This window comes from Furipterus horrens, unplaced genomic scaffold, assembly GCF_987537825.1.
Source record: "Furipterus horrens unplaced genomic scaffold, mFurHor1.1.pri manual_scaffold_3, whole genome shotgun sequence".
NCBI classification, from domain to species: domain Eukaryota; kingdom Metazoa; phylum Chordata; class Mammalia; order Chiroptera; family Furipteridae; genus Furipterus; species Furipterus horrens.
This window is the reverse complement of record NW_028327173.1, coordinates 107,079,476-107,105,329: the sequence shown is the minus strand read 5'-3', so window position 1 is coordinate 107,105,329 and position 25,854 is coordinate 107,079,476. Positions and strand designations below refer to the sequence as shown.

Genomic DNA, 25,854 nt, shown 5'->3' with positions numbered 1-25,854 from the left:
AATATGCAAACGTCTTATTAACAAGATTAGTATTTTAAACCATCTATCATTTAAGTGGAATGAGCAAATGAAATACAAACTTGAACTTGATTTTAATTCCTTACATCAGCTATCCCAGCCCTTCTAAAAAAGATTATCATAACAACAGATTGGCTCATTTTATGTATTTTATATCTGAATATAAATCATTCTACTAATTTGAGAATAATTTTGAAAAGTAATGTTAATTGTAGATTGCTTTCAAATTAAAGTTTTACCACGTTTTCCAGATTCCAAGGATTTCTCAGACATGCCTTGATTGGTTGAACCTGACAACTTGTTTTTTTCTTTCCTTTCAAAGGGAAAAAAAATTATTCTTTATTTTTACAGGAGGAATTTAAATAATTACTCTACTTAGAAATTAAGAAACAGAATATGAAGTTTGTATTTGAAATGAACTTTTAAGTGTGAATTCAACATAAGAAAAATTTTGGGTCCTCTTAACTTCTTTTTTTCTTTGTATTCCTAGTGCTTACATATTTCCTCGCATATGATAGATGCTCAGTAAATGTTTGACTAAGCGGCAACTTCTCTGAACTTTTCTGATGGTAATGTGATAATTATGTACTATTTATTAAGTATTTACTTTGACATATTTCTTGCACTGGACCTATGAAGTGAATATTATTAAACCCATTTAATAGTAAGTGAACTGAGAGGTGTAGTGGCATACCCAGGAACACAGAAAAAAGTAAGTGAGAAGAAAGAATTCAGACCCTGTTTTTCCTGTTTCCAAAGCTTGTGTTTTTGACAACTATGTTGTCTTAGGAGTGGTAATATTTCTTATTTTGATATTTTGTCACAATATATTTATTAAGAACACACTTTAAAAGTAGCATTATGAATTGAAAAACCAAAATAAAAAAAAAAAAAAAAAAAAAGTAGCATTATGAACCTGGCTGATGTGGCTCAGTTGGTTAGAGATTAACCCTTTATCAGATGTATCAGTTGCAAATATGTTCTCCCATCTGGTGGGTTTCCTTTTCATTTTGTTGATGGTTTCTTTTGCTGTGCAGAAGCTTTTTAGTTTGATATACAGTAGTTCCATTTGTTTATTTTTTCCCTGTGTTTCTCTTGTTCTAGGAGATATATCAGCAAAAATATTGCTCCGAGAGAGGGCTGAGATTTTACTGCCTATGTTTTCTTCTAAAATGTGTATGTTTTACTACTTACATTTTAGTCTTTTATCCATTTTGAATTTATACTTGTGTATGGTGTAAGTTAGTGTCTAGTTTAATTTCTTGCCTATCCAGTTATCCCAACACCATTTACTCCATTGTATGCTCTTGCATCTTTTGTGAAATATTAATTGACCATATTGGTGTGTGTTGATTTCTGGGCTCTCTTTCTGCTCCATTGATCCAAATACCTGTTCTTGTGCCAGTACCAGGATGTTTTGTTTATAATGGCCTTGTAGTATACTTTGATATCAGGTACTGTGATCTCTCTAACTTTGTTCTTCTTTCTCAAGATTACTGAGGCTATTTGGGGTCTTTTTTGGTTCTATATAAATTTTTGGAATATTTATTTTAGATCTGTGACATATGCCATTGGTATGTTAATAGTAATTGCACTGAATCTACAGATTGCTTTAAAAGTATGGACATTTTAATAATGTTAATTCTTCCAGTTCATGAACACAGTATATGCTTCCAGTTGTTTGTATCTTCCTCTAATTCTTTCTTTAATGTCCTGTGGTTTTCTGAGTACATATCATTTACCTCCTTGGTTAAGTTTGTTCCTAATAACCTTATTTTTTCTGTTGCAACAGTAAATGATATTGTTTTCTTAGTTTCTCTTTCAGAGAGTTCATTATTGGTGTATAAAAATGCCACCTATTCTGGATATTAATTTTGTGTCCTGCTACTTTGCTGAATTCATTTATTACATCTAGTAGTTCTTTGGTGGAGTCTTTAGGGTTTTCTGTGTACAATACAGTACACAGAAATGACAGTTTTACTTCCTTTTTTCCAATTTGGATGTGTGTTATTTCTTTTTGTCTGATCACCGTGGTTAAGACTTTAGTACTGTGTTGAACAAGAATGGTAAAAGCAGACATCCCTGTCTTATTTCCGATATTAAGGGAAATGCTTTTAGTTTTTTCCCATTGAGCATGATGTTGGCTGTAGGTTTTTTATATATGAACTTTATTATGTTGAGGTGTGCTCCCTCTATTCCCACTTTGGTGAATGTTTTTATCATAAGTGGGTGCTAATTTTATCAAATGCTTTTTCTGCTTCTTTTGATATGATTGTGTGATTTTTATCTTTCATTTTGTTTATGTGGTATATCACATTTATCAACTTGAGGATATTATACCAACCTTGCATCCCTGGGATGAATCTCACTTGGTTATGGTGTATGATCTTGTTAATGTATTGCTGGATTGGGTCTGCTAATATTTTGTTGAGGATTTTAGCATCTATGTTCATCAGGAATTTTCTTTCTTTGTTGTGTCTTTATCTAGTTTTAGAATTAGGGCAATGTTGGCCTCATAAAAAGGGCTTGCAAGTCTTCCTTCCTCTTGAATTTTATGTAATAGTTTGAGGAGGAGAGGTGTTAGTTCTTCTTTGAATGTTTCGTAAAATTCTCTTGTGAAGTTATTCTGTGCAGGACTTTGTTTCCTGGGAGTTTTTTGATCACCACCATAATTTCATTTGTTGTTATTGGACTATTCAGGTTTTCTACTGCTTTTTGATTCAGCTTTTTTGGATGGTATGTTTCTAGGAATTTGCCCATTTCTCCTAGGTTGTTCAATTTGTTGGCATATAGTTGTTCATAGTACTTTCTTAAAATCCTTTGTATTTCTGTGGTGTCAGTTGTTATATCTCCTCTTCCATTTCTGATTTTATTTGGGTCCTATCTTTTTTTCTTCATGGGTTTGGTTAAAGGTTTGTCAATGTGGTTTGTCTTTTCAAAGAACCATCTCTTGGTGTCATCGACCTTTTGTACTTTTTTTTAGACTTTTATTTATTTCTGCTCTGATCTTTATTGAAGCAAATATTATTATACCCATATTATAGATAAGTGTGCTAAAACACAGAAAGGTTCAGTGGCTTAACAAGAAACACAGAAATAATAAGTGAAAAGAAAGGATTCAGATACTGTTTTTCCTGTACCCAAAGCTTATGTTTTTACCCACTATGTTGTTTGTCTTAAAAGTAATATTATTTCTTTTTTTGATTGTCAAAATATATACTAAGAATACTCTTTGAACAATAACATTATGAAAAATAAATTTTGAGATATTGACTATCACCGTTAATTTTCATTCATTAAAAACTACCAGAATAGAAAATTTAATAGTTTCATCATTTGCTGAGAATTATTTACTTATTTTTTTAATTAAAAATTTAAATATAGTTGGCATTCAATATTATATTAGTTTCAGGTATAAGCAAAGTGGTTAGACATTTATGTAGCTTACAAAATGTTGCTCCCAATAAGTCTAGTTCCCACTTGATGGCATAGGAGTTTTAATATTTCATATGAGAAATAGCAGTTCAGTTATGTAGATGAGGAATTCTGAGATTAACAGAGAGGATAAAAAGATAAAAATACAGTATTCCCTTACTTATCGCGGGTATTACGTTCTAGACACCCCCACCCCCCGCGAAGTAGGAACCTTAAAGCATTTATTGTTAAACCTATGTAACTTTAACAACATACATATACAGTACTGCAAAATCCTGCAATATAGTGAAAAGTCTGTGATAAATAAATATAATATTTTTAAAAATCCCGTGATACAGTGACGCCACGATAAGTGAACCGCAATATAGAGAGGGACTACTGTAATAGTATTTTTAAAGGATAGTTTAGGATTCATAAAAACCTACAAAATTATTATTTTAGGCTTTTTAAAAATTGAAAAAATTTATATTTTTAGTTACAGTTTACATTCGGTATTATATTATTTCCAGGTATAGAGTATAGTGGTTAGACTTTTATGTAACTTAAGAAGTGATCTCCCTGATAATTCTAGTACCCACCTGACACAATACATAGTTATTACAATATTATTGATTATATTCCCTATGCTGTACTTTACATCCCTGTGACTATTTTGTAACTGCCGATTTGTACTTCTGAGTCCCTTCCTGTTTTCGACTTATACCCCCATGAAAATGTTCTCTGTATCTGCAAGTTTGTTTCTGTTTCTTTTTGTTCATTTATTTTGTTGTTTAGATTTCACATAGAAGTGAAATCATATGGTATTTGTCTTTCTCTGTCTGACTTAATTCACTGAGTGTAATACCCTCTAGGTCAATTTATGCTGTTGGAAGTGGTAATATTTCATTCTTTTTATGGTCAAGTCATATTCCAGTGTATAATGTATCACTTCTTCTTTATCCAGTTGTCTATCAATGGGCACTTGTGTTGCTTCCAAAGCTTGGCTGTTGTGTATGAAATGTCCTTTTATGTTTCATTATAGCCTTTGTTTTAAAGTCTATTTTGTCTTATATAAGTATTTCTACCCAGTTTTTTAAAATTTCTATTTGCAGGAAATATTAATTTATCCCTTGACTTTCAGTCTCTGTGTGGTCTTTCAGTCTGAAGCTAGTCTCTTTTAGGCAGCATTTATAATGGTTTTATTTACTTTCAGTCACCTTATGTCTTCTGGAGCATTTAATCTATTTACATTTAAAGTAATTATTGATAGATATGTAGTAATTACCATTTTATTATTCACATTTTTTATTATTCACATCTTTTTTTCTTCTGAAAGAAGTCCTTTTAAGACTTCTTGTAATACTGATTTGGTGGTGATGAACTCCTTTACCTTTTTCTTATCTGGCAAGCTCTGTATCCGTCCTTTAACTATAAATGATAGCTTGGCTGGTTAGAGTAATCTTGGTTGGAGGGGTTCTTGCTTTTCATCCTTTCGAATATTTTGTGCCAATTCCTTCCAGCCTGCAAAGTTTCTTTTGAGAAATCAGCTAACATTCTTATGGGAACTCCCTTGTATGTAACTAACTGCCTTTCTCTTGGTGCTTTTAAGATTCTGTATTTGTCTTTAACTGTAGGCATTTTAGTTATGATGTGTTTGTTTTTTTTTTTTTTCAGATTTAATGTGTTTTATTGATTAAAATATTACATTTGTGCCAATTTCCCTTCCCTCTGCTCCCCTCCACCCGGTGGCCCCCCTCCCTCCAGTTGTCCCCCCCTTTTAGATTATGTCCATTAGTTGTGCATACAGTTCCTCCCAACCTCTCTCCGTCTATTCCATTCCCTCCTACCTTGATCCCCAATTCCTATATCATCTCCCTCCCTTTCCCCATTCCCCCTCCCTGTTGACCTCCCCCCAATATGCTTCCCGTACCCACAGTTCCTTTTCCACTCTCGTTGCCTATTTAGTTTGCCTTTGTTTCATCTCCCTAGCTTCTGTTTTTTTTTTAAACCAGTCCCTTTAACATCTCATATAACAGTGGTTTGGATCTAATGAACTCTTTCAGTTTTATTTTGTCCTGGAAACACTTTCTCTGTCCTTCTATTCTGAATGACAATTTCGCTGGGTAGAGTATTCGTGGTTGTAGGTTTTGGATTTTCATTTCTTTGAATATTTCTTGCCAGTCTCTTCTTGCCTGTAGGGTTTCCCTTGAGAAGTCAGCTGATAGTCTAATTGGGACCCCTTTGTACATAATTCTTTTCTTCTCTCTTGCTGCTTTTAAGATTCTCTCTTTATCTTTAACTTTTGACATTTTGATTATAATGTGTCTTGGAGTGGTTCTCCCTGGGTCCAGTCTCTTGGGAACTCTCCTTGCTTCCTGGACCTGCAAGTCTATTCCCTTCCCCAAGTCTGGGAAGTTCTCCTTTATTATATTTTCACTCAATTTTTCAAGTTCTAGTTCATCTTCCTCATTCTCTGGCAAACCAATGATTCTTATGTTGGGCCTTTTATAGCTGTCCCAGAGGTTTCTGATCCTTTCATTGTTGCTTCCCATTTCCTCTCGCTGCATTGGTTGACTGCTTGTTCCTTCTCCATATTCCAGTTTGTTGAAATGAACTCTGGATTTTATTTCCTTTCCTTCTGTCTCGTATGCGGTTTTGTTCCTTTCGTTATGAAAGTTTTTCGCTTCTTTCATATCTTTTTCCTGCTCTTTTGTGAATTCTATAAGCCATCTGTTAACAATGGCCCAGAACTGAGCCTCTGACAGGTTTCTTATCTGTTCATCTGTCAGGTTCTCTATCTGCTGTCTGGTGAGTTGTGTCACCAGGATTTCTATAGTTGTCTGCCTCATTTTGACAGATGCGTTTTGTTTTCTTGGGCCAGCTGTAGGGGGGGCAGTGCCTGTGTACGCGTCACAAATCAGCAACCGGCCGGCGCCTGCCTGTCCGCGACCTATTTCGCAGCCCTGTGGCACTTTCTTTGGGGGCGGGGGTCCAAGATGGATTCACACAGTTATTCAGCTAGGAGACCGGGATCCGTCCTCCCGCCCCCCTGGGCCTCACTGTTCAAGGCGATGCGGCGGCCGCTCTCCCCAGCGCCGGAGTCGCGCACCGGCAGGGGCTTGGCCGCAGCCGGGACTCCTCGCCGGGGTCGCGCACCGCCAGGGGCTTGACGGATCCAGGATTCCTCACCGCCCGCCGTTGTCCAGGTGCGACCGCAAACAGCACTGCCCTCTTTAACTCTTACCTGCCCAAATGGCACCGCTGGTTTATAACTTCATATGTTGGACTTACGTGTAGTTTTATTTTCTGGAATTTCTAGTTATCCTTTGTTTTGAAGTAGTTGTATTCCTCTCTAGTTGTAGAGGGAGACCTAGCGTGTCTGTCTAAGCCTCCATCTTGGCCGGAAGTCCAGTTATGATGTGTTTTGATGTGGGCCTTTTGGGGTTCATCTTGTTTGGGACTCTCTGTGCTTCCTGGACTTGTGTGTCTGTTTCCTATACTAGGCTAAGGAAGTTTTCAGTCATTTTATCTCCAAATAGGTTTTTAATCTCTTGCTCGCTTTGTCTTTTGGCACCCCTATAATGCAAATGTTGTTACTCTTTTTTTAAATTGTTACCCTGGGTATATGTTCATTGATATTAGAGAGAGAGCAAGGGAGAGAAAGAGAGAGAGGAACATTGACATGAGAGAGTAACATTGATTGGTTGCTTCACGTATGCCGCCATACCACGGACTGAGCCTGCAACCTAGGTATGTGCCCTGACTGGGAATTGAACCTGCAACCTTTTGGTGTACAGGACAACATTTCAACCAACAGGGCCACCTGGCCTGGATGAAAATATTGTTACTCTTGACATTGTCCCAGAGGCCTCTCAATCTATCCTTAGTTGTTTCTTTTCCTTTTTGTTGTTCTGATAGGTTCTTTTCACTATCTTGTCTTCCAAATCACTGATTCGAGTCTCTGCTTCATCTGCTGTTGATTCCAGCTAATGTATTCTTCATTTCAGTTATTGTATTCTTATTTCTGACTGTTTTTTTTATACTTTGTATCTCCATTTTATGTCTACTATCTCACTGATTTAGTCTACTATTCCCCTAAGCTCATTGAGTAACCATATAAAAATTTCATTTAGTTCTTTCTATGGAATTTTTGTCTTGCTCTTTCATTTTGGACATGTTTCTTTGTTTCCTCAGTTTGTCTGCCTCGGTATGTGTGTCTGTATATTAGGTAGACCTACCACTTCTCCCAGTCTTGGCAGGCTGCCCTTATGTAGTCAGTATCCTGTGAGACCCAGTGGTACAGACACCCTGGTCATCTATGGCCGATGCTCAGGGGTGTCCCTTTTGTAGGTTGTGTGTGCCCTCCTGTTGTAGCAGAGCCTTGATTGCTGTTGGCACATCTGTGGGAAGGATTGGCTCAGGCTGACTGGCTGTGAGGACTGATTATGACTACAGCAGGGGAGCTGTAGTGCTGAATCTGAATCCATAGAGTGGACTTCATTGTAGCAGGTCTCTGGTCCTACTGAGTCCACCCTCTGGGTGTGTCATTTGTGGAGCTAGTTGGGTGGGGCCCTAACATGGTCTGAAGCTGACCACCTGATGTGCTGGTTCTGGGGCCTCTTGGGAGAGGATCCAGTGTAGCCCCAGTTCAGCTGCTGCCTGTGCCCAGCCCAGGGCCACCTAGTAGGAGCTACAAAATGATCTGCTGCCTGTACTTGGTGTGGGGGCACCTGGGAAATACTGTGCTGTGAAAGTAGGCCAGTTGCCACTAGTGCCAGCTAGGTCTGCTTAGCAAGAGGTACAGGGCATGCCAAAGCCAGTCACTGCTTGTTTGGAGTTTGTGGAACTTTTAGGAAATTATGCAGCATGGACTGAGGCTGGCAGTTTGTGAGGAACAGCCTTTGGAAGAAGTCCAGGCTGCTGCGTGATTTGGGTAGGATGGGTTCTTAGGGAATCACCAGGGTGGGGAAAGTTTGATGGAGACAGATTTGGTGCCCAACTGCATCTGCATGCTGGGTGGGGAAGAGCTCAGCAAAGGGACAACCGTGTCCGCCTGTATACTCTGTGGTGGGGAGGAGTCAACAACTGCCAACAGTTTAGTCCCAGAGAAATCTGCCCCTCCAGCCCTTGTCCTGAAGCCAGACAATTGAGTTCCTCCCCACATGTCTCTGGCACTTTTGGAGCTGGTGCTCTAGCACTGGAGCTCAGAGCAAGTGAGTCCAAGGCAGTCTGTGTGCAGGCCCTTTAAGAGGAACTGCCTGGGACTCCAGAAACCTCCGTCTCACTCAGCCTCAATCCTCACTGGTTTTTACAGCCAGAAGTTATGGGGACTTCTCTTCCTGTCACTGGTGGTCTGCGCTGGGGAGCCTGGTTTCCATAACACCCAAGATATCCTTCCCGATTTGTTGCCGTATGTGGGTGTGGGGCTAGCCCTTTCCACTTCTCCACCCCTTCTTCCAGTCTCGATGTGGCTTCTTTATTTATATCCATCATTGCAGGACTTCTGTTCCACTAGATTTCAGGTGGTTCTCCAGGGTGGTACTTCCATAGTTGTAATTTTAATGTGGTGAGCATAGTGTTTACCTGCTCTGCCATTTTGACTGGCAGTCCAAAATTATTTTTAAAAATATTAAAATAGTAGTTCTATGCATGCCTGGTAATTTTTCATAGGATACCTGATATGAATTTTACCCTGTGGGGTACAGTATATTTTTCTATTTATATTAAATATTCTTGAGTTTTTTTCTGGATTAAGCTATCTGGAGACAGTTTGATCCTTTCAAGTCTTACTTTTAAGCTTTGTCAGGTGGGACCAGAGCAGCATTGTAGGAAACAAGGACGTAGTGACTCCCAAACCAGTAGAAAGTCATTAGTAACAAAGGGCAAATGTAATTAGAGGATCTCTGGGAAGGGACATGACAGTATTAGCATATTTGCAAACCACAATATGGGCATTTAGATGATCACGATAGATTGTAACTCTGGAGTAACCAGTAATGGAGAAACCGGGAAGAAGGAAAGGAGTGGGGGAGCTAATCGCGTTAGGGCGGGGAAGCTGATCAATTTCACTTTAGGGTGGGGCGCTTTACTATAAAACCAGCTTTCTTTGTCTACTTTGCTCACACATTCTCCTGGCTGAGGGTGCACCCGACTCTGCAGACTCGTGAATAAACGCCTCACTTTGCTGCTCAAGTCCTGTGTCCCCGTTTTTATTGTGAGCGTTTCTCACAGCATTTGATCAAGGGCTAATTTTTTCTCACTCCTGATGCAAAACTCTTCAGATTACTCTACCAGTGCCCTTTAAATTATGAGGTTTTTCACTCTGGCTAATGAGAACGAGCACTATTCCCTGCTCTTAAGTTCCAGGTGGTTCTTTGCCCAGCCTCCAGTAGTTTGCTCATGCATGTAGGCTGAAGGCTTGAGGAGTCTCTGTAGTTATCAGGAGTTCTCTCCTTGTGCAGTTCTTTCCTCTCTGGTATTCTGAACTGAAAACTAGCCACACTGACCTCCCTGGACCCACAATTCTATCCCTTTGACTCAGGGACACCTTGCCAGGTTCTGCCTAAGCTCCTCCTAGCACTTCAGCCTGAAAACTTTCTCAGGAAGCAATCTGGTGCAATGGTAAGGTTCACCTCCTTTGTTTCCCATTATTTCTGAGGAATCATGTCCTTTATTACCTGATATCCAGTGCCTTGAAAATTTTTGTTTCCTGTACTTCATCCAGTTTTTTAGTTGTTTCAGGCAGAAGAGTAAATTCGGTCCCTGTTACTTTATGTTGGCCAGAAATGGAAGTCCACAGTGGGTCACTTGATTCAGTTCCACTTCATCTTTTTCCATTTCAGTTCATCAGTTCTACAGAGCATTATTAAATTATCTATTGGGTTCTTGGCATTTAGTTAAAGCATTGGAGAGGCTTTGGAACTATCCTTGTGTTATCACTATCTTAAAATATTGGGGCACTTAAGCAGAGGGTTGCAAGAATAGGTAGACCCTGATCATTAGAGCAGTGTTTCTCAAGGTATATTGGGCATACTACTTTCAACAGAGTCTCTGGGGGTGCTTGTTGAAAATAAAGATTTATGGGTTCTCTGCTAGACCTACTGAATGAATCTCTGGGGTGACTGATGTTGGATGTACTGCAACCCATCCTCATGCCCAATTCTAAATGAAGGGTCTGGAAGAGCAGACAGTTAACAAAACAATACTGCTATTCTGTAGCACTTCGCAATTTAGAAAGTATTTTAATAAACTTCTTCACATTTAATTTCCACAACTCTTTAGATCTTATTACTATTTTAGAGACAAGAAGCTAAGGCCTGGCTGTTTTAAGTAGCTTGCCAAAGATTTCCATGGGAAGTGGAAGAGCTGATTCTAAAACTCAGGTCTTTTTCAAGCTAGTTCCCATATGAAGACATAGGGGTATCATCAAAAGTTGCGGGGAGGTCAGCAGGTAGGGGGAAGGGGGAGAGGGAGGTAGATGGTATAGGAATTAAGAAGCATAGTAAGAGGGAATGGAATAATAGGCAGAGGTTGAGAAGAACTATATGCACAAACAATGGACATGGACTAAAAGGGGGGGACAACTGGAGGGAGGGGGCCACCGGGTGGAGGGGAGCAGAGGGAAGGGAAATTGGGACAAATGTAACACTATAATCAATAAAATACATTAAAAAAAAAGTTGTTACTCTTATGCAGTGTGCTTTTTTGGAAGAATTATTGGGTTATATTTTGTATTAAAATTAAGATTGGCTCTGACAGAAAATGCAAAATAACAGTATGTTAAATAAAATGAAAGTTTATTATTCTCTACATTAAAGTACAGGACTGATATGACACTTCTCAGTGTCAGGAACTGAGGATCTTTGTATTTTGTTCCTCTGCCATACATGGCCAAGGTCTCACAGTCCAAGATAGAATTGATATTCTAGATGGCTTGGTAGAGGAAGGGATGAAGAAATCTTAGCAACTTTCAAATACATATACTCTACTGTTAATTATTGTCACTATACTGTACATTACATACTCAGGACATATTTATCTTATAACTGGAAGTTTGTACCTTTTGACCACCTTCACCCATTTTATACCCCACACTTTCCCCTGGCCTCTGTTCTCCATCAGTCTGTCCTCTGTTTCTATGAGTTTGTTTTTTCATATTTCACATATATGTGAGGTCAAATAGTATTTGTTTTTCTCTTTCTGGTTCATTTTACTTAACATAGTGTCCTCTAGGTTCATCCATGTTGTTGATGTTGAATTGCGTGAGTTCTTTATATGTTTTGGATTATTAACCCCTTATCAAATATATCATTAGGAAATATCTTTTCCCATTCAGTAGGTTGCTTATAAATTCTTGGCAAAGTATTTCCATATTGCCTGTACCAGGGTTGATGACTCCCACTATCCCACCCTTAGTATGCCACTAATTGTATTTATTATTAATTGTTGTCTGTTCCATTGTCCTGCATCCCATCCCACATTAGCTCCACAGGACAGCTAATGTTTCGTTCCATGATGTATATAGAAAAATGCTTGGGCATCTACTAGCTGCTCAGTAGATATTTGTTGAATGAACAAATTGATGAATTAAGCTCAAGGTCAGGGACATTCCTTCCTATGGTTTTTTCTTCCCAAATATTTATAAGAGATCAGTATAAAATGGGTACTTTGTTCATTCTTCCATTTTCAAATCTGGCAGTCACATTTCCTTCTCTAACTCTGCCTCTTCTGCCACTCTCTTTCCCTTAGACAGACCCTTGTGATTACATTGGGCCCACCTGGATAACCCAGGATACTCTTCCTCTCTCAAGATCCTTAACTTAATTACATTTGCAAAGTCCCCTTTACCATGTAAGATAATATATTCATAGGTTCCAGGTATTAGAACATGGACATCTTTGGGGGAACCATTATTCTGCATACTTCAGCATCTTAACAATGTTAGATCTACCTATCCATGAACAAAATATGAGTATATATCTCCATATATTTATGTGTTCTTCAATTTCTGTAACTTTTCAGTGTACAGATCTTTAACTAATTTTGTCATGTTTATCCCTATTTATTTTCTATTTTTGATGCTTTTGTAAATTTTGATGTTTTTAAAATTTCACATTCCAACTCTTTATTAATTTGTATAAATTTAGTTTTCATTTATTGATCATCTATCTTGCAACCTTTCTAAAATCTATTTATTAGTTCTATGAAAATCAATTGGATTTTCTACATAAATAATCATGTCTATGAATTAAGACAGTTTTACTTCTTCCTTCACAATCTGGGTGCTTTTCATTTATTCTTTTTTAAAAATCTGATTACAATGGTTAAAACGTCCAGTACTATGTTGAATAGAACTTATGAGAATGGACATCCTTGTTTCGTTCCTTGTCTTAGAGAGAAAGCTTGACTTTCCACTATTGAGTATGATGCTAACTGTAGGTTTTTCATAGCTACCCTTTATCAGCTTGAGGAAGTTCCTTTTACTCTTGGTTTGCTGAGTTTTAAATTAGGTGTGGATATTAGATTTTGTCAAATGTTTTTATATATTCTCTTATATATAGAGGTGATCATCTGGTTTTCCATTTTTAGTTTGTTAACATGCTCAATTACATTCAATTCAAAATACTTCCTAATCTCCCTTTTAATTTCTTATTTATCCATGGGTTATTTAGAAGTGTATTTTTAATTTCAAAATATTTGGGAATTTTTTTCAGAGAGTTTATTGTTATTGATTTCTCATTTAATTTGTGCTCAGAGAATATACTTTCAGATTTGCCAAGACTTGTTTTATGGCCCAGAATTTTGTCTGTCTTGGTAAGTATTGTGTGTGTACTTGAGAAGGATGTGTATTTTTCTGGTATTGGGTAGAGTGTTCTATAAAATGTCAGTCAGGTCGTATACTTGTTCTATCAGTTGTTGAGAGAAGGGTATTGACATCTCTGACTGTAACTGTAGATTTGTCTGTTTCTCCTTGTAGTTCTATTAATTATTGCTTCATATATTTTTAAGCTCTGTTTTGGGGGATACAAATGTTTAGAATAATTATGTCTCTTAATCAACTCCTTTTTTTATGAAAGAACCTTCTTTATACCTTTTGATAACCTTGTCTAATATTAATATAGCTGCTCCAGCTTTCTTTTGACCAGTGTTAGAATTGTATATATTTTCCTCATGCTTTTGTTTTTTACCTGCTTTTATATTGCATGTTTTTATATTTAAAGTCCATATGGTTGTGTCTTATCTTTTTATCCTATCTGGCACTAGGATGAAAATGTAAACTACAACTGCCCTATATGCTGCCTACAAGAAATGCTCTTTAAGTCATTTACCTTTAAAGTGATCATCAATAGGGTTGAATATGAGTCTGTAATCTTGCTTTTTGTTTTATATTTGTCCCATCTGTTCCTTGTTCTACTTTTATTCTTATTCTGCCTTTTTTGGATTGAGTATTGTCTATAATCCTGTTTATCATCTTTTAAAGAAGACAGGCAGACAGACTTTCTATTAACAAAAGTGACATGATGGAGAAAAATATCTATGAAGAAAATCAAAGCTGGAGTAGGCAGTAGGATTGATCTGATTTGGGTAATTGGGGAAGTTGGTGGCAGTTTTCAGTAGGATGGTCAGGAAAGGTGTTATTTGAAAATATGACATTAAAAAAAATACCTGAAGAAGATGGAGGAAGTCATGTGTATCTAGGAGAGAATTTCAGATAGAACAGCAATGGCAAAAGCCCTGAGGTTTATCATCAAGAATGGGCCTAATGGGTTCAAGAAGCAGCAAGGAGGGCAGTGTGACTGGAGCAGAGAGGCAGTGGAGGGCTAGCTTGTGGAGCACCTTGCATGAGTCTCTTAATGAGATGAAAAGTTACTGCAGGGCTCTGAGTTGGAAATGATATGATCTGACTTAGTTTTTAAAAGGATTACTCTGGCTACTGTGTTGAGAATAAAATGTGTTGGAGAGGGGGAGCAAGAACAGAAATGGGAAATCCAGTTAGGAGGTTATTGTAATAATCTAACTACAGATGATAGTAACTCAGACTGAACCTGTGAGAAGTAGTTAGATTCTGAATATTTTGAAGGTTGACACGAAGGATTTTCTGATGGATTGCATATGAGTAAGAGAAAAGGGGAGGATTCAAGAATGATTCCATAGTTTTGGCCTAAGGAAGTGGGAGGACAATTATATTCTGAGATGGGAAAACAGTGGGAGTCAAATGCCTACAACAGCCTGACACATATGGTAGGTACTTTGTGTTGGGAAAGACAGTTGTGCATGCAATCTTTTGACCCTCTCTCAGCCATGTAAAAATGGGTCTTGGGCCTAGAATGCCTTCTTACCAAGAGATAGAGTTCACAGCCTATATTCCTTTGTTCTGCATTACCATCATATAGCACCTGACCAACTGCACTGCTGTATCTGTCCCCTAATGGGAGTGGATCCTTCTCCTGTAGCACATGAGGGGCTAGTGCAGGCCAAGTGCGCTGCATGGCTGCTGAGAGGGACCTCCTGGCTATTGGGGAACCGATATCATTACTGATGCTTGCCTTGCTGTATCTTCTCCATGTGAGCCAAGTGCTCTTCCACCAGGGCTTGACTGTATTGTTTTCCATGGTGACTTCAGTACCAAGATTCAGTGGGAAGAAGTGTTTGGACTTCCGCTCCTGGTGATATGCAACAGATGCCACTTGGTAGATACTTTGTAAATATTGAATGGATGAATAAATAAATGAATGGGAAAGTCTGGACATCAAGTTAGGGGCTGTTAATTTTGAGATGACTATTAGGCTTTCAAGTGGAGATTTTGAGTGGACAATTAGATCTAAGAATTTGGAGGGCAGGGGAGAAGTCTGCTGGGACTCTCCGGAAGTCATTTTGTATTGCCTGAAAAAATTATAAAATAATTAAGGAAGACTTGGCATCTCCATAAGTATTTCTACACCACAAGAAACATATATAAGAATATTCATAATAGCATTGTTAGTGTTAGACCTAAACTGGAAAACAATATTCATCAACAAAAGAATGAAAAAAATAAATTGTAGGATAGTCATAAAATGGTATTCTACAGTAATGAAAATGAATGAACTCAGGTACTTGCAACAACATTGATGAAGCCAGGCATAAAAGAATTCTTTCTGTATGTTCCATTCATATAAATAAAAGTAAACTGTAGTGTTAGAAGTTAGGATGTGAAGTTGTCTTAGGAGGAATGGGAATAAGTAGTGATTTGGGTACTTTCTGGAAGGCTGCTTACATTCTGATTTTTCACCTAGGTGATGATTATGTGTTTGCTTTATCATCTTCCATTGAGCTGTACATTTAAGTTTTGGGCACTTCGGGATACATGTTATAATTCTAAAAAAAAGTTAAGCTGTCATGTTAATGTATTGCCCTCCAAAGAATTTGTTGATACTACTCTATCTAGTTCCTAGATATTTATCCTTGTGGATTTACGTGGTCATGAAACATGTAAGATAATCCGTTTAAACTATGGTGGGAAGAGTGTTGTACAAGTAACTGGATTTCTGATACTGGGAAAGAGGCAGAATAACAACCAGGTAGGAAAAAGAGCAGGGCTTAGCATAACCCACCCCTTTGACATCTAGAATGTCATTTGATTTTTAAGTTTGGAATATAAAATGAATTAGAGAAAACTTAGTGGGTGATCTTGAGTTTAACTATGGACTTAAAACTCTAAACCCCCAACTTCCGGTCAAGATGGAGGCCTAGACAGACATACTGCATCTCCCTCCACAACTAAGAAGGAATACAACTACCTCAAAACTAGAGACAACCAGAAGTTCCAGAAAATTGAGCTGCATGGAAGTCCAACAAACCAAGGTATAAAGAATAAATACTCATCTGGAGAGATAGGAGGGGCAGAACCAGGGTGGAGAGGAAGCAGAGTGGCAGTGGCTGTGGTGGTGGTAGCAGCAGGAGCAGCAGCAGCAGACTAACAGAAAGCGCAGTCACATATTTTAAAAAGTAGGGAAGGACTCCTGGGGAGCACTCCCAGCACCAGACCAGACTACGCAGCTCATGGTCCCAGCGCTGGGGAAAATAAAGCCTCATTGCTTCTGACTGTGAAAATCAGTGGAGGAAGAAACTGCCAGTCTCTCAGCAAAGTCCCCTTGTTTAAAGAGACCCCACAGTCCTAGAACATCTGCAGACCAACCCACTCTGGGGACAATGGCCAGGGCAATAGCTAGAGGGGTGCCAGTCCTATATGAGAAGCAGGAGAAGTGCCTGGAAAAGGGTTGGGTGCTGAGCAAGTGGCATTGTTCCCTCTCAGACCCCTCCCCCCAACACAGTGCCACAACGGGGTGAAATGGGTCACCCTGTACTGATGAATACCTAAGGCTCCTCCCCTTACAACATAACAAGTGTGACAGCTCTACCTAAGACACAGAGGTAAACAAACACAGGAGCCTGTCAAGATGAAGAGACAGAGAAGTATGACCCAAAAGAGGGAACAGATAAAGGTTCCAGTAGGAGAACTAAGTGACAAGGAGATAGCCAACCTAACAAACGAGAAGGTAGCTAACCTAACAGACACAGAGTTCAAAACACTGGTGATAAAGATGCTCACAGACTTGACAGATATGCTTAAGTATGGCAAATGCATAAGGGAAGAAGTAAAGGCTATGCTAAATGAAATGAAGGAAAATCCACACAAAAGCAATGGTGAAGTGAAGAACACTGGAGTTCAAATCAATGATTTGGAATATAAGTAAGTAAAAAACAATCAATAGTACAAAATGAGGAAATAAGAACTGAAAAAAGTGAGGAGAGGCTTAGGAACCTCTGGGACAACTTTAAACTTGCTAACATCTGAATCATAGGGGTGCCAGAAGGAGAAGAGAAAGAGCAAGAAGTCAAAAGCTTATGTGAAAAAATAATGAAGGAAAACTCCCCAAATTTGGTGAAGAAAATAGACATACAAGTCCAGGAAGCACAGAGAGTCCCAAAGAAGCTAAACCCAAAGAGAACCACACCAAAACACATCATAATGAAAATGTCAAAGGTTCAAGATAAAGAGAGAATCTTAAAAGCAGCAAGAGAAGAGCAGAGAGTTATCTACAAAGGGGTGCCTATAAGATTGTCAGCTGATTTTTCAAAAGAAACTTTGCAGGCAAGAAGGGATTGGCAAAAAGTATTCAAAGTGATGAAAAGCAAGGACTTAAAACCAAGATTACTCTGTCCAGCAAAGCTTTCATTTAGAATGAAAGGGCAGGTAAAGTGCTTCCCAGACAATGTAAAGCTAAAGGAGTTCATCATCACCAAGCCCTTATTATATGAAATGTTAAAGGGCCTTATTTAAGAAAAAGAAGTTCAACATTATGAACATTAAAATGACAACAAACTCACAACTATCAACAACTGAATCTAAAAATAAAAACAAAATCCAACGAAGCAAACCAGAATAGGAACAGAATCATAGGTATGGGGATCATTTGGAGGGTTTTCAGCTGGGAGGGGGAAGGGGGAGAAATGGGGAAATGGTGCACGGACTAAGAAACATAATTGTTTGGTACAAAATAGGCAGGGGGAAGTTAAGAATAATATAGGAAAGGGTAAAGCCGAAGAACTTATGTACACGATCCATGGACATGAACTAAAGAGGGTGGGATTGTTGGAGGGAAAGGGGGTACTGGGAAGAGGGGAGTAAAGGGAAAGAAATTAGGGCAACTGTAACAACCTAATTAATAAAACATACTTAAAAAAACCTCTAAATCCCACATACGAAACTATAAGATAGAATGTTATTTGTCAATAGAAGTACAAGGATGTTTATTAATTATATTAAAGACACCTATGCAATGTAGTTACTTAGGACCCTAATCCCTCTCTTATGTATCTGTCATTATGCCCTCCCTGATATTTTGATTTAATTGCTTCACCTATACCACAAATATAGACCAGATCTAACAAGGTAAAATATAATGGGGATAAATGCAAGGTCTTACATTTTATTTACATGAAGGAAGTGAAAGTGTTATTTGCCACCATAGAGTTTCAGAACGTTTGATTGATCTAAGATCACTGTTGAATGGGACTGCCCCCTCAAAAGCTTAATGTGATTATTGGCTATGTTATTGCAAGTAATGGGAGATAATTAGACCACACCAAGAGTATTGTGTTCAGTTTGGGGCACCATTTTTTAAGAGTGATTTTGACAAATTAAAGCTCATCTAAAGGAAAGAACTTGGTTTTGAGGAGTTATGAAGTATAGATTGTGTGGTTGAAGAAACTGGGACTCTGAAATCTCACAGCACTGCTGTAAGGTGTTGCCCCCATTTTATCAGAAGGAAATTGAGGCTCAAAGATAACTCATGATTTATTAAAATGTAACTGAAAAGTGGTTGGTTCTGGCCCCACATCTCTTGATTCTCAATCTAGTATTCTTCTTATTTCAAAATACATTTAAGTTACATTTTTAGGAAATCTGGATGTTAGCCACTATTTAAAGATAAACTTGAAACTAAGGGAGTGATTCCAGATTACAAGGGAGGAAAGGGAACATTCAGGGTAGAAAGATCAAAGATTGTTTGGTTATCAGTATTATAAGTTTATTAGTATTACAGAAATGTGATGTCTTATACATATTTTTCTCTCTTTTTTAAGGTTTTTGATTCCAATGAAGAATCTGGGTATCTCGTTCTCACCATAGTTATATCAGGTCATTTCTTCATTTCCCAAGGACAAACACTTCTGGTAGGTTTTCTGCATATACTTTAATATTGCAAATATTTTTTATCTTCATAGCTTTACATTAATTTTTATATCCTCAAGTTTCTTCAGTCTCAATGAAATCCATCAGGTTCAACAAATAAGCATTTGCTGAATGTTCTGTACCAGTGGGAAATAAAAAACATACTGAATACTGCCTGCCCTATAGGGGATTAGGGTTTTGTTGGGAGTCAAAATGTATCAAAGGATTAAGATTAAGCAGTATTATGAAAGAATCTTAACTGGGGAGATTGGGTTGAAAACAGGCTAGATTTTTAGAGAAATGTGTGGAGGGTTTTCCAGATAGGGTAAAGAACATGAAGAGGGATAGATCGAAAGAAATATGTAAAAGAAAACTTGAAGCATGCTATTTTTACTTGGTATAGACCTCTAGAAAACTCTAATTTTATAAACATGCATTTGTTCTTTATTCTAAATACATGTTATGGGAAATTTTTGGAATGAAGGAACACATAAAGAAAATAAGAATCCAGGGCGGGGAGCAAGATGGCAGTGGAGTAGGAGGGTTTGTCTTGCACTGCCTCCCAGAACCAAACTGAAAATAAAAACAAAGAGGGGAACGTACACTCAAAATAAACAACTGAAGACTACCTGAAGAGGAGACACTTAACCAAGGTTGGGCAGAAATCACCCCAAGATTGGTAGAAAGGGCAGGGATGCAAAAGGGGCCAGTATCACTTTCATGGGCAGTGGGCCAAGGTTGCGGCATGGCGTGGGAGCCTCCCCCTGAGAGGAGTGGAGCCCGGACCCTACACCAGGCTCCCAAGCACAGAATACCAGTGCCAGGATTACCTGCCCACTCAGCATCCAGGTGTGAAAGGCTGGGGTTTTTGCCCGCCACCAGAGAGAGACAGCTTGCTGAAGAGAGACAGAGCCCGCTAGAGACAAAACCAGTTTTTTTCTTTTTCTTCCTTTCTTTTGTTTGAAGGAGCCAATGTACAGGTTTTGCATTCTCAGCCACTCATCTTGGGCTTGGGTGAAGGAAGGATAGCCTAGTCTGGAGTCGTGTGAGGAGATTCTGGAGTGGGAGGCTTGGGAGAGATGCCTGGGGGAATGGCTACTGGGTTCCTGGTACTAGGACATACCTCCATACTGCAGCAGCCAGTTTTCTTAGAAGAGCAAGCTCTTCCAAGGGGATAAACAGTTACCCCTATGGGAAACTGCTCACTTCACCCTCTGGAATCCTGTTTGACCCGCCTGCATCCCTTTACCCGCTTCCTTCCTCCTTCCCTGCCTCCCTCCCTTCCTCTTTCCTTTTCTTTTCTTTCTTTTTCTTCTCTTCCCCTTCCCTTCCCTTCCCTTTTCTTTTCTTCCTTTCTTTCCCCTGACCTGCATCTTATCCCCTCCTGAGGAGATAGCAACATAGGCAGACTAATAGATGTTAGAGACTGGCTGTTCCACACACTTTCCCAGGAACCAGACTGGCGCTTCCTTCTCACAGGAGAGCCTAGGATCCAGTAGGCCCAGGCTCAGGGCTCTGGAGGCCCCACCTGCCTTCCTACTGGGGGCTTTGCTCTGCTGGGTTCAGGGAAATAATTTAGGACAGATTCAGTTGTACAGCACGGGGACAGGCAAACGGCACCTGCCATGGGAGATTCAGGAGTCCCATCCTCCTGATTCCACCAGAGGCCCTCTCAGAAGCAAATGGGTCAGTGTCTAGACTAAGACTAATGTCGGGACTGCAGGCAGTGGTGGGTGGAAGCAGATACTGCGGTGCCTTCAGTCATTGGTTGATCCATCCCTGGTCCCTGTGCTGATAAAAAGCTGGCCTTGCAGGGTGGCAAGGCCCATCCTGGATGCAGCCAGGCCCCAAGATTGTTGCAGCTACATAAGCGAGATTGAACAGTCCGGAGCAGTGGATTAAAGCAAGCAAAGTTTATTAGCCAGTTGGTCTGGAAGAGAACTTGTCTCAAACAAAGCTCTGACCACCCAGGATTTTTAGGGAGGAGCTTATATAGGATCTGGCTCTCTCTCTCTAGTGAGAAGCAGCTTGTTGGGAAGGGGGGTGGCAGGACAGGGCTGCAGGAGTGTCAAACAGGAATAAAGTTTTCAGGGCCAGAAGTTCGCAGGGCCAAAATTTTGCAGGGCCATAAAGTTATCTCTGGCAGCAGCATAGCTCTCCAGCCAGGGACGAATTCTCTGTGAAGCATTTTATCTTCAAAAGGCTAGATATCCTGTAAAATATAACTTCACAAATGTTATAAACAAGACAAAAGCAAATGGAAGGTGATAGAGGCTGAGGTCCTTTTAGCTTGTAAATCACCAATTGCTACAACACTCCTCCCTACATTGCTCTCTCCAAGGCTTTCTAGCAAGTCCTTGCTACTTCTTACAGAGAACATCTGAAGCCCCTACATATTTACATATTTAGCAAACCTCTGCGACTTTTTACAGAGAATAGCCGATGCCTCTACAAAGGAAACAGCCACAAAATGTGGATCAGCTGTGGCTTCAAACAGGCTGCCCAGAGCCATAAGTGGATAGCATCTGACATTGGCTTATACCAGTTTCAGACATCAGAGTCATATCCAGAGGGAGAACCCAGCAAGCAAGGACTAAACTCTCCTGAGATGAATGCCACTTCATTCTTTTTCATTATTTTCATTATTTTTTCTTTAGCCTAGCTTTTTATCATTTTTTCATTTTTCAATTTACTTATTTTTTCTCTTTTCCTTTCAACTCTCATATTTTACACTTCTTACTTCATTTTGCCTTCTTCCTTCCTTTTCTTATTTTTAAAATTTTATTTTTCCCTTTCTTAGTCCTAGTGTAATGATTTTCTGTTTCTATTCCTTACTATTAATTGTTTCTCCTCTTTCTATCCTCATAATCATTTTTTCCTTTGGTTTTCATGTGTTCTTTTTTTCTTATGTTATTCTATTTCTCTTTCCACTTTTACTATTCTCTGCTCTTTTGCTGTTGATTTTACTGTTGTTTTTAGGGGGTTTTGCTTGTGTGAGTTTTGTTTTGTGTTGTTTTGTTCTGTCAGCACCTGTACAGCAGCATACAAGAAGTGGTGGGCATTGAGCCTCTCAGTCAGTCAGCTGGAGGGGAGAACGCACCAAATGAAGGGGCCAATAAAATTCAAGACCCAAATACAACAGGAGAGCCTACTTAAATGGCACAAAAGACATTCCTAGAGAATCCAGCTCAGGACATCTAGGGGACTGCACCACTGAATCCCATAGGACTCCTAACACACAAGGCCACTCCACAAAACAGAGTCAAAGCAGATCAATCTAATACATAGAAACAAACACAAAGAGTCAGCAAAATTGAGGAGACAAAGGAATAATCCCAAATGAAAGAAGAGGAGGAATCCCCAGAAAAAGAGCTAAATGAGATTGAAGCAAGCAATTTATCAGACATTGAGTTCAAAGTCAAGGCTGTAAGGATGTTCAAGGAACTTAGCGGGAACCATGAGGAACTTATTGGGAACTACATCCACGTGAAAAATGACGTAGGAATGATGAATAAGAACCCATTGGAAATGAACAATGTACTATCTGAAGTGAAGAATACACTAGAAGGAATTAAAAGCAGGCTAAATGAAGCAGAGGATCAATCCAGCATTTGGAAGAAAAGGTAGAAAAAAATCACCCAGTCAGAGCAACGAAAAGAAAAAAGACTTAAAAAAAATTAGGGTGGTTTAAGGGAATTTTGGGACAACATGAAACTTAACAATATCAACATCATAGGAATACCAGGAGAAGAAAGTGAGCAAGGGATAGAAAAGCTGTTTGAATAATAATGACAGAAAACTTCCCTAACCTGGTGAAGGTAAAAGTCACACAAATTGAGGAAGCACAGAGTCCCAATCAAGACTAATCCAAAAAGACCCACATGAAGACACATCATAATTAAAATGGCAAAGTTTAAAGACAAAGAGAGAATTTTAAAGGCAGCAAAAGAGACATAGTCAATTACCTACAAGGGAGCTCCAATAAGACTTGTCTATTGATATCTCAACACAAACACTTCAGGCCAGAAGGTATTGACATGAAGTATTCGAAGAAGTGAAAAGCAAGGATCTGCAACCAAGAATACTTTATCTAACAAAACTGTCATTTAAAATTGAAGAAGAAATAAGGAGCTTCCCAGACAAAAAAAAGTAAAGGAATACACTGCCACCAGACCAGCATTGCAAGAGATGTGGAAGGGACTGTTGTAAGAAGAAATAATAGAGATGAACATAGGTATAAAAAAACAAAATAGCAGTTAACAAGTATGTATCAATAATAACTTTGAATGTGAATGGATTAAATGCTCCAATCAAAAGTCATAGGATAGCTGAATGTATCAGAAAACATGTCCCATACATATGCTGTCTACAGAGACCCACCTCAGAACAAAATATTTGCACAGACTGCAAGTGAAGGATTAGAAAAAAATATTCCATGCAAATGGAGACAAAAAGAAAGCTAAGATAGCAATACTTACATCTGACAAAATGTACGTCAAAACGAAGGCCATAAAAAGAGACAGAGAAGGTCAATACATAATACTAAAGGGTAATATACTGTCACTGCAGGGTTTTTTTAAACTCCACTATCACCATTGGATAGACCCTTCCAGACCAAAAATATCAACAAGGAAACAGCAACCTTAAATGACACACTAGATCTAATGGATTTAATTAATATTTACCGAACATTTTATCCCAAAGCAACAGAACACAAATTCTTCTCAAGTGTACATAGATCATTCTCAAAGATAGATCACACAAAGTAAGTCTTAACAAATTCAAGAAAATTGAAATCATATCAAGAATCTTCTTGAATCACAGCGGCATGAAACTAGAAATCAACCTCAGTAAAAAAAAATTAAGAAACTCAAAATTGTTCAAATACACGGAGGCTAAAAAACATGTTATTAAATAATGAATGAGTCATCAGTGAGATAGAGGAAGAAATCAAAAAGTACCAGAAACAAATGAAAATGAGCTCTCAACAACCCAAAACTTATGCGACACAGCAAAAGCAGTTCTAAGAGGGCAGTTCATAGCAGTACTGGCATATCTCAAGAAGATATAAAAATCTCGAATGAACAATCTAACCCACTACTTTAAAAGAACAACAAACAGAGCCCCAAGGGAGTGGAAGGAAGGAAATAATCAAGATCAGAGTGGAAATAAATGACAGAGACAAAAGAAACAAAAACAAAAACAATTTAAAAGATCAGTGAATCCAGGAGCTGGTTCTTTGAAAAGATAAACAAAATTGACAGACCTTTAACCAGTCTCATCAAGAAAAAGAGAGGACCCAAATTAATAAAATCCAGAATGAAAGAGGGAAAATAATGGATACCACAGAAATACAAAGGATTGTAAGAAAATACTGTGAACAATAATATGCCAATAAATAAAACAGCCTGGAAGAAATGGATTCATTTCTAGAATTATACAATCTCCCAAAATGGAATCAGGAAGAAGCAGAATACCTGAATAGACCTATAACAACTAATGAAATTGAAGCAGTAATCAAAAAACTCTCAGGAAACAAAAGCCCTGGAACATATGGCTTCATAGGCGAATTTAACCAAACATTAAAAGAAGAACTAATGCCTATCCTTCTAAAAGTATTGAAAATTTTTCAAAAAGTGGGAAGGCTACAACGCTCTCTTTACGATGCCAGTATTATCCTAATTTGAAAATTAGGTAAAGACACAACAAAGAAAAAACTATAGGCCAATATCCCTGAAAACATTGATGCTAAAATCCTGAACAAAATATTAGCAGACCAGATCCAGAAATACATTAAAAAGATCATATACCATGTCAAGTAGAATTTATCCTGGGGTTCAAGGTTGGTACAATATTTCCAAATCAATATATGTGACACATCACATAAACAAAATGAATTACAAAAATTACGCAATCATATCAGTAGATGCAAAAAAGCATTTGATAAAATTAGCACCCATTTATGATAAAAACTTTCAGCAAAGTGAGACTAGAGGGGTTATACATCAACATAATAAAGGATGTAATATGAAAAACCTACAGCCAACATACTCAATGGGCAAAAATTAAAAGTGTTTCCTCTAAGATCAGGAACAAGACAGGAATGTCCACTTTTACCACTCTTAGTCAACATAGCACTGGAAGTACTGGCTACAAGACAAGAAGAAAAAATAAAAGGCATCCAAATTGGAAAGGAGTAAGTAAAACTATTATTATTCACATATGACATGATATTGTATATAGAAAACCCTATAGGCAAAAAACAAACAAACAAAAAAAACATGTAAAGTGATATAAAAAATGGGCTTTGTAAAAATATACTGTTATCCATGTTGCCAAATTTAATTTCATTCAGAGAGGAAAAAAAAAAAAACAAAACCCTGTAGGCTCCACCAAAAAACTATTAGATCCAATAAACAAATTCATCAAAGTAGCAGGATACAAAATCAATACACAGAAATTGATAGCATTTCTATGCACCAATAATGAAGTATCAGAAAAAGGAATTACAAAAACAATCCCATTTACTATTTCAACAAAAAGAAGGGGTACCTAGGAATGAATTGAACCAAGGAGGCAAAACACCTGTATTCGAAAAACTATAGGACACTGAAGAAAGAAATTGAGGAAGATACATGTAATTGGCAGCATAAATCTTGTTCATGTATTGGAAGAATTAACCGCATTAGAGTGTCCATCCATACTAC

General features: G+C 38.3%; 1 protein-coding gene across 2 annotated transcripts in view; it reads left to right on the top strand.

Annotated features, from left to right (window-relative positions):
* The window catches only part of REC114 (REC114 meiotic recombination protein), a 146,507-nt gene that overhangs the window by 5,760 nt on the left and 114,893 nt on the right, over positions 1-25,854 (top strand). For both annotated transcript variants that reach the window (XM_090270038.1, XM_090270037.1), the window contains exon 2: positions 19,060-19,149. In XM_090270038.1, coding sequence (XP_090126164.1) covers positions 19,060-19,149 — 90 coding nt within the window. The remainder of the gene's footprint in view (positions 1-19,059; positions 19,150-25,854) is intronic.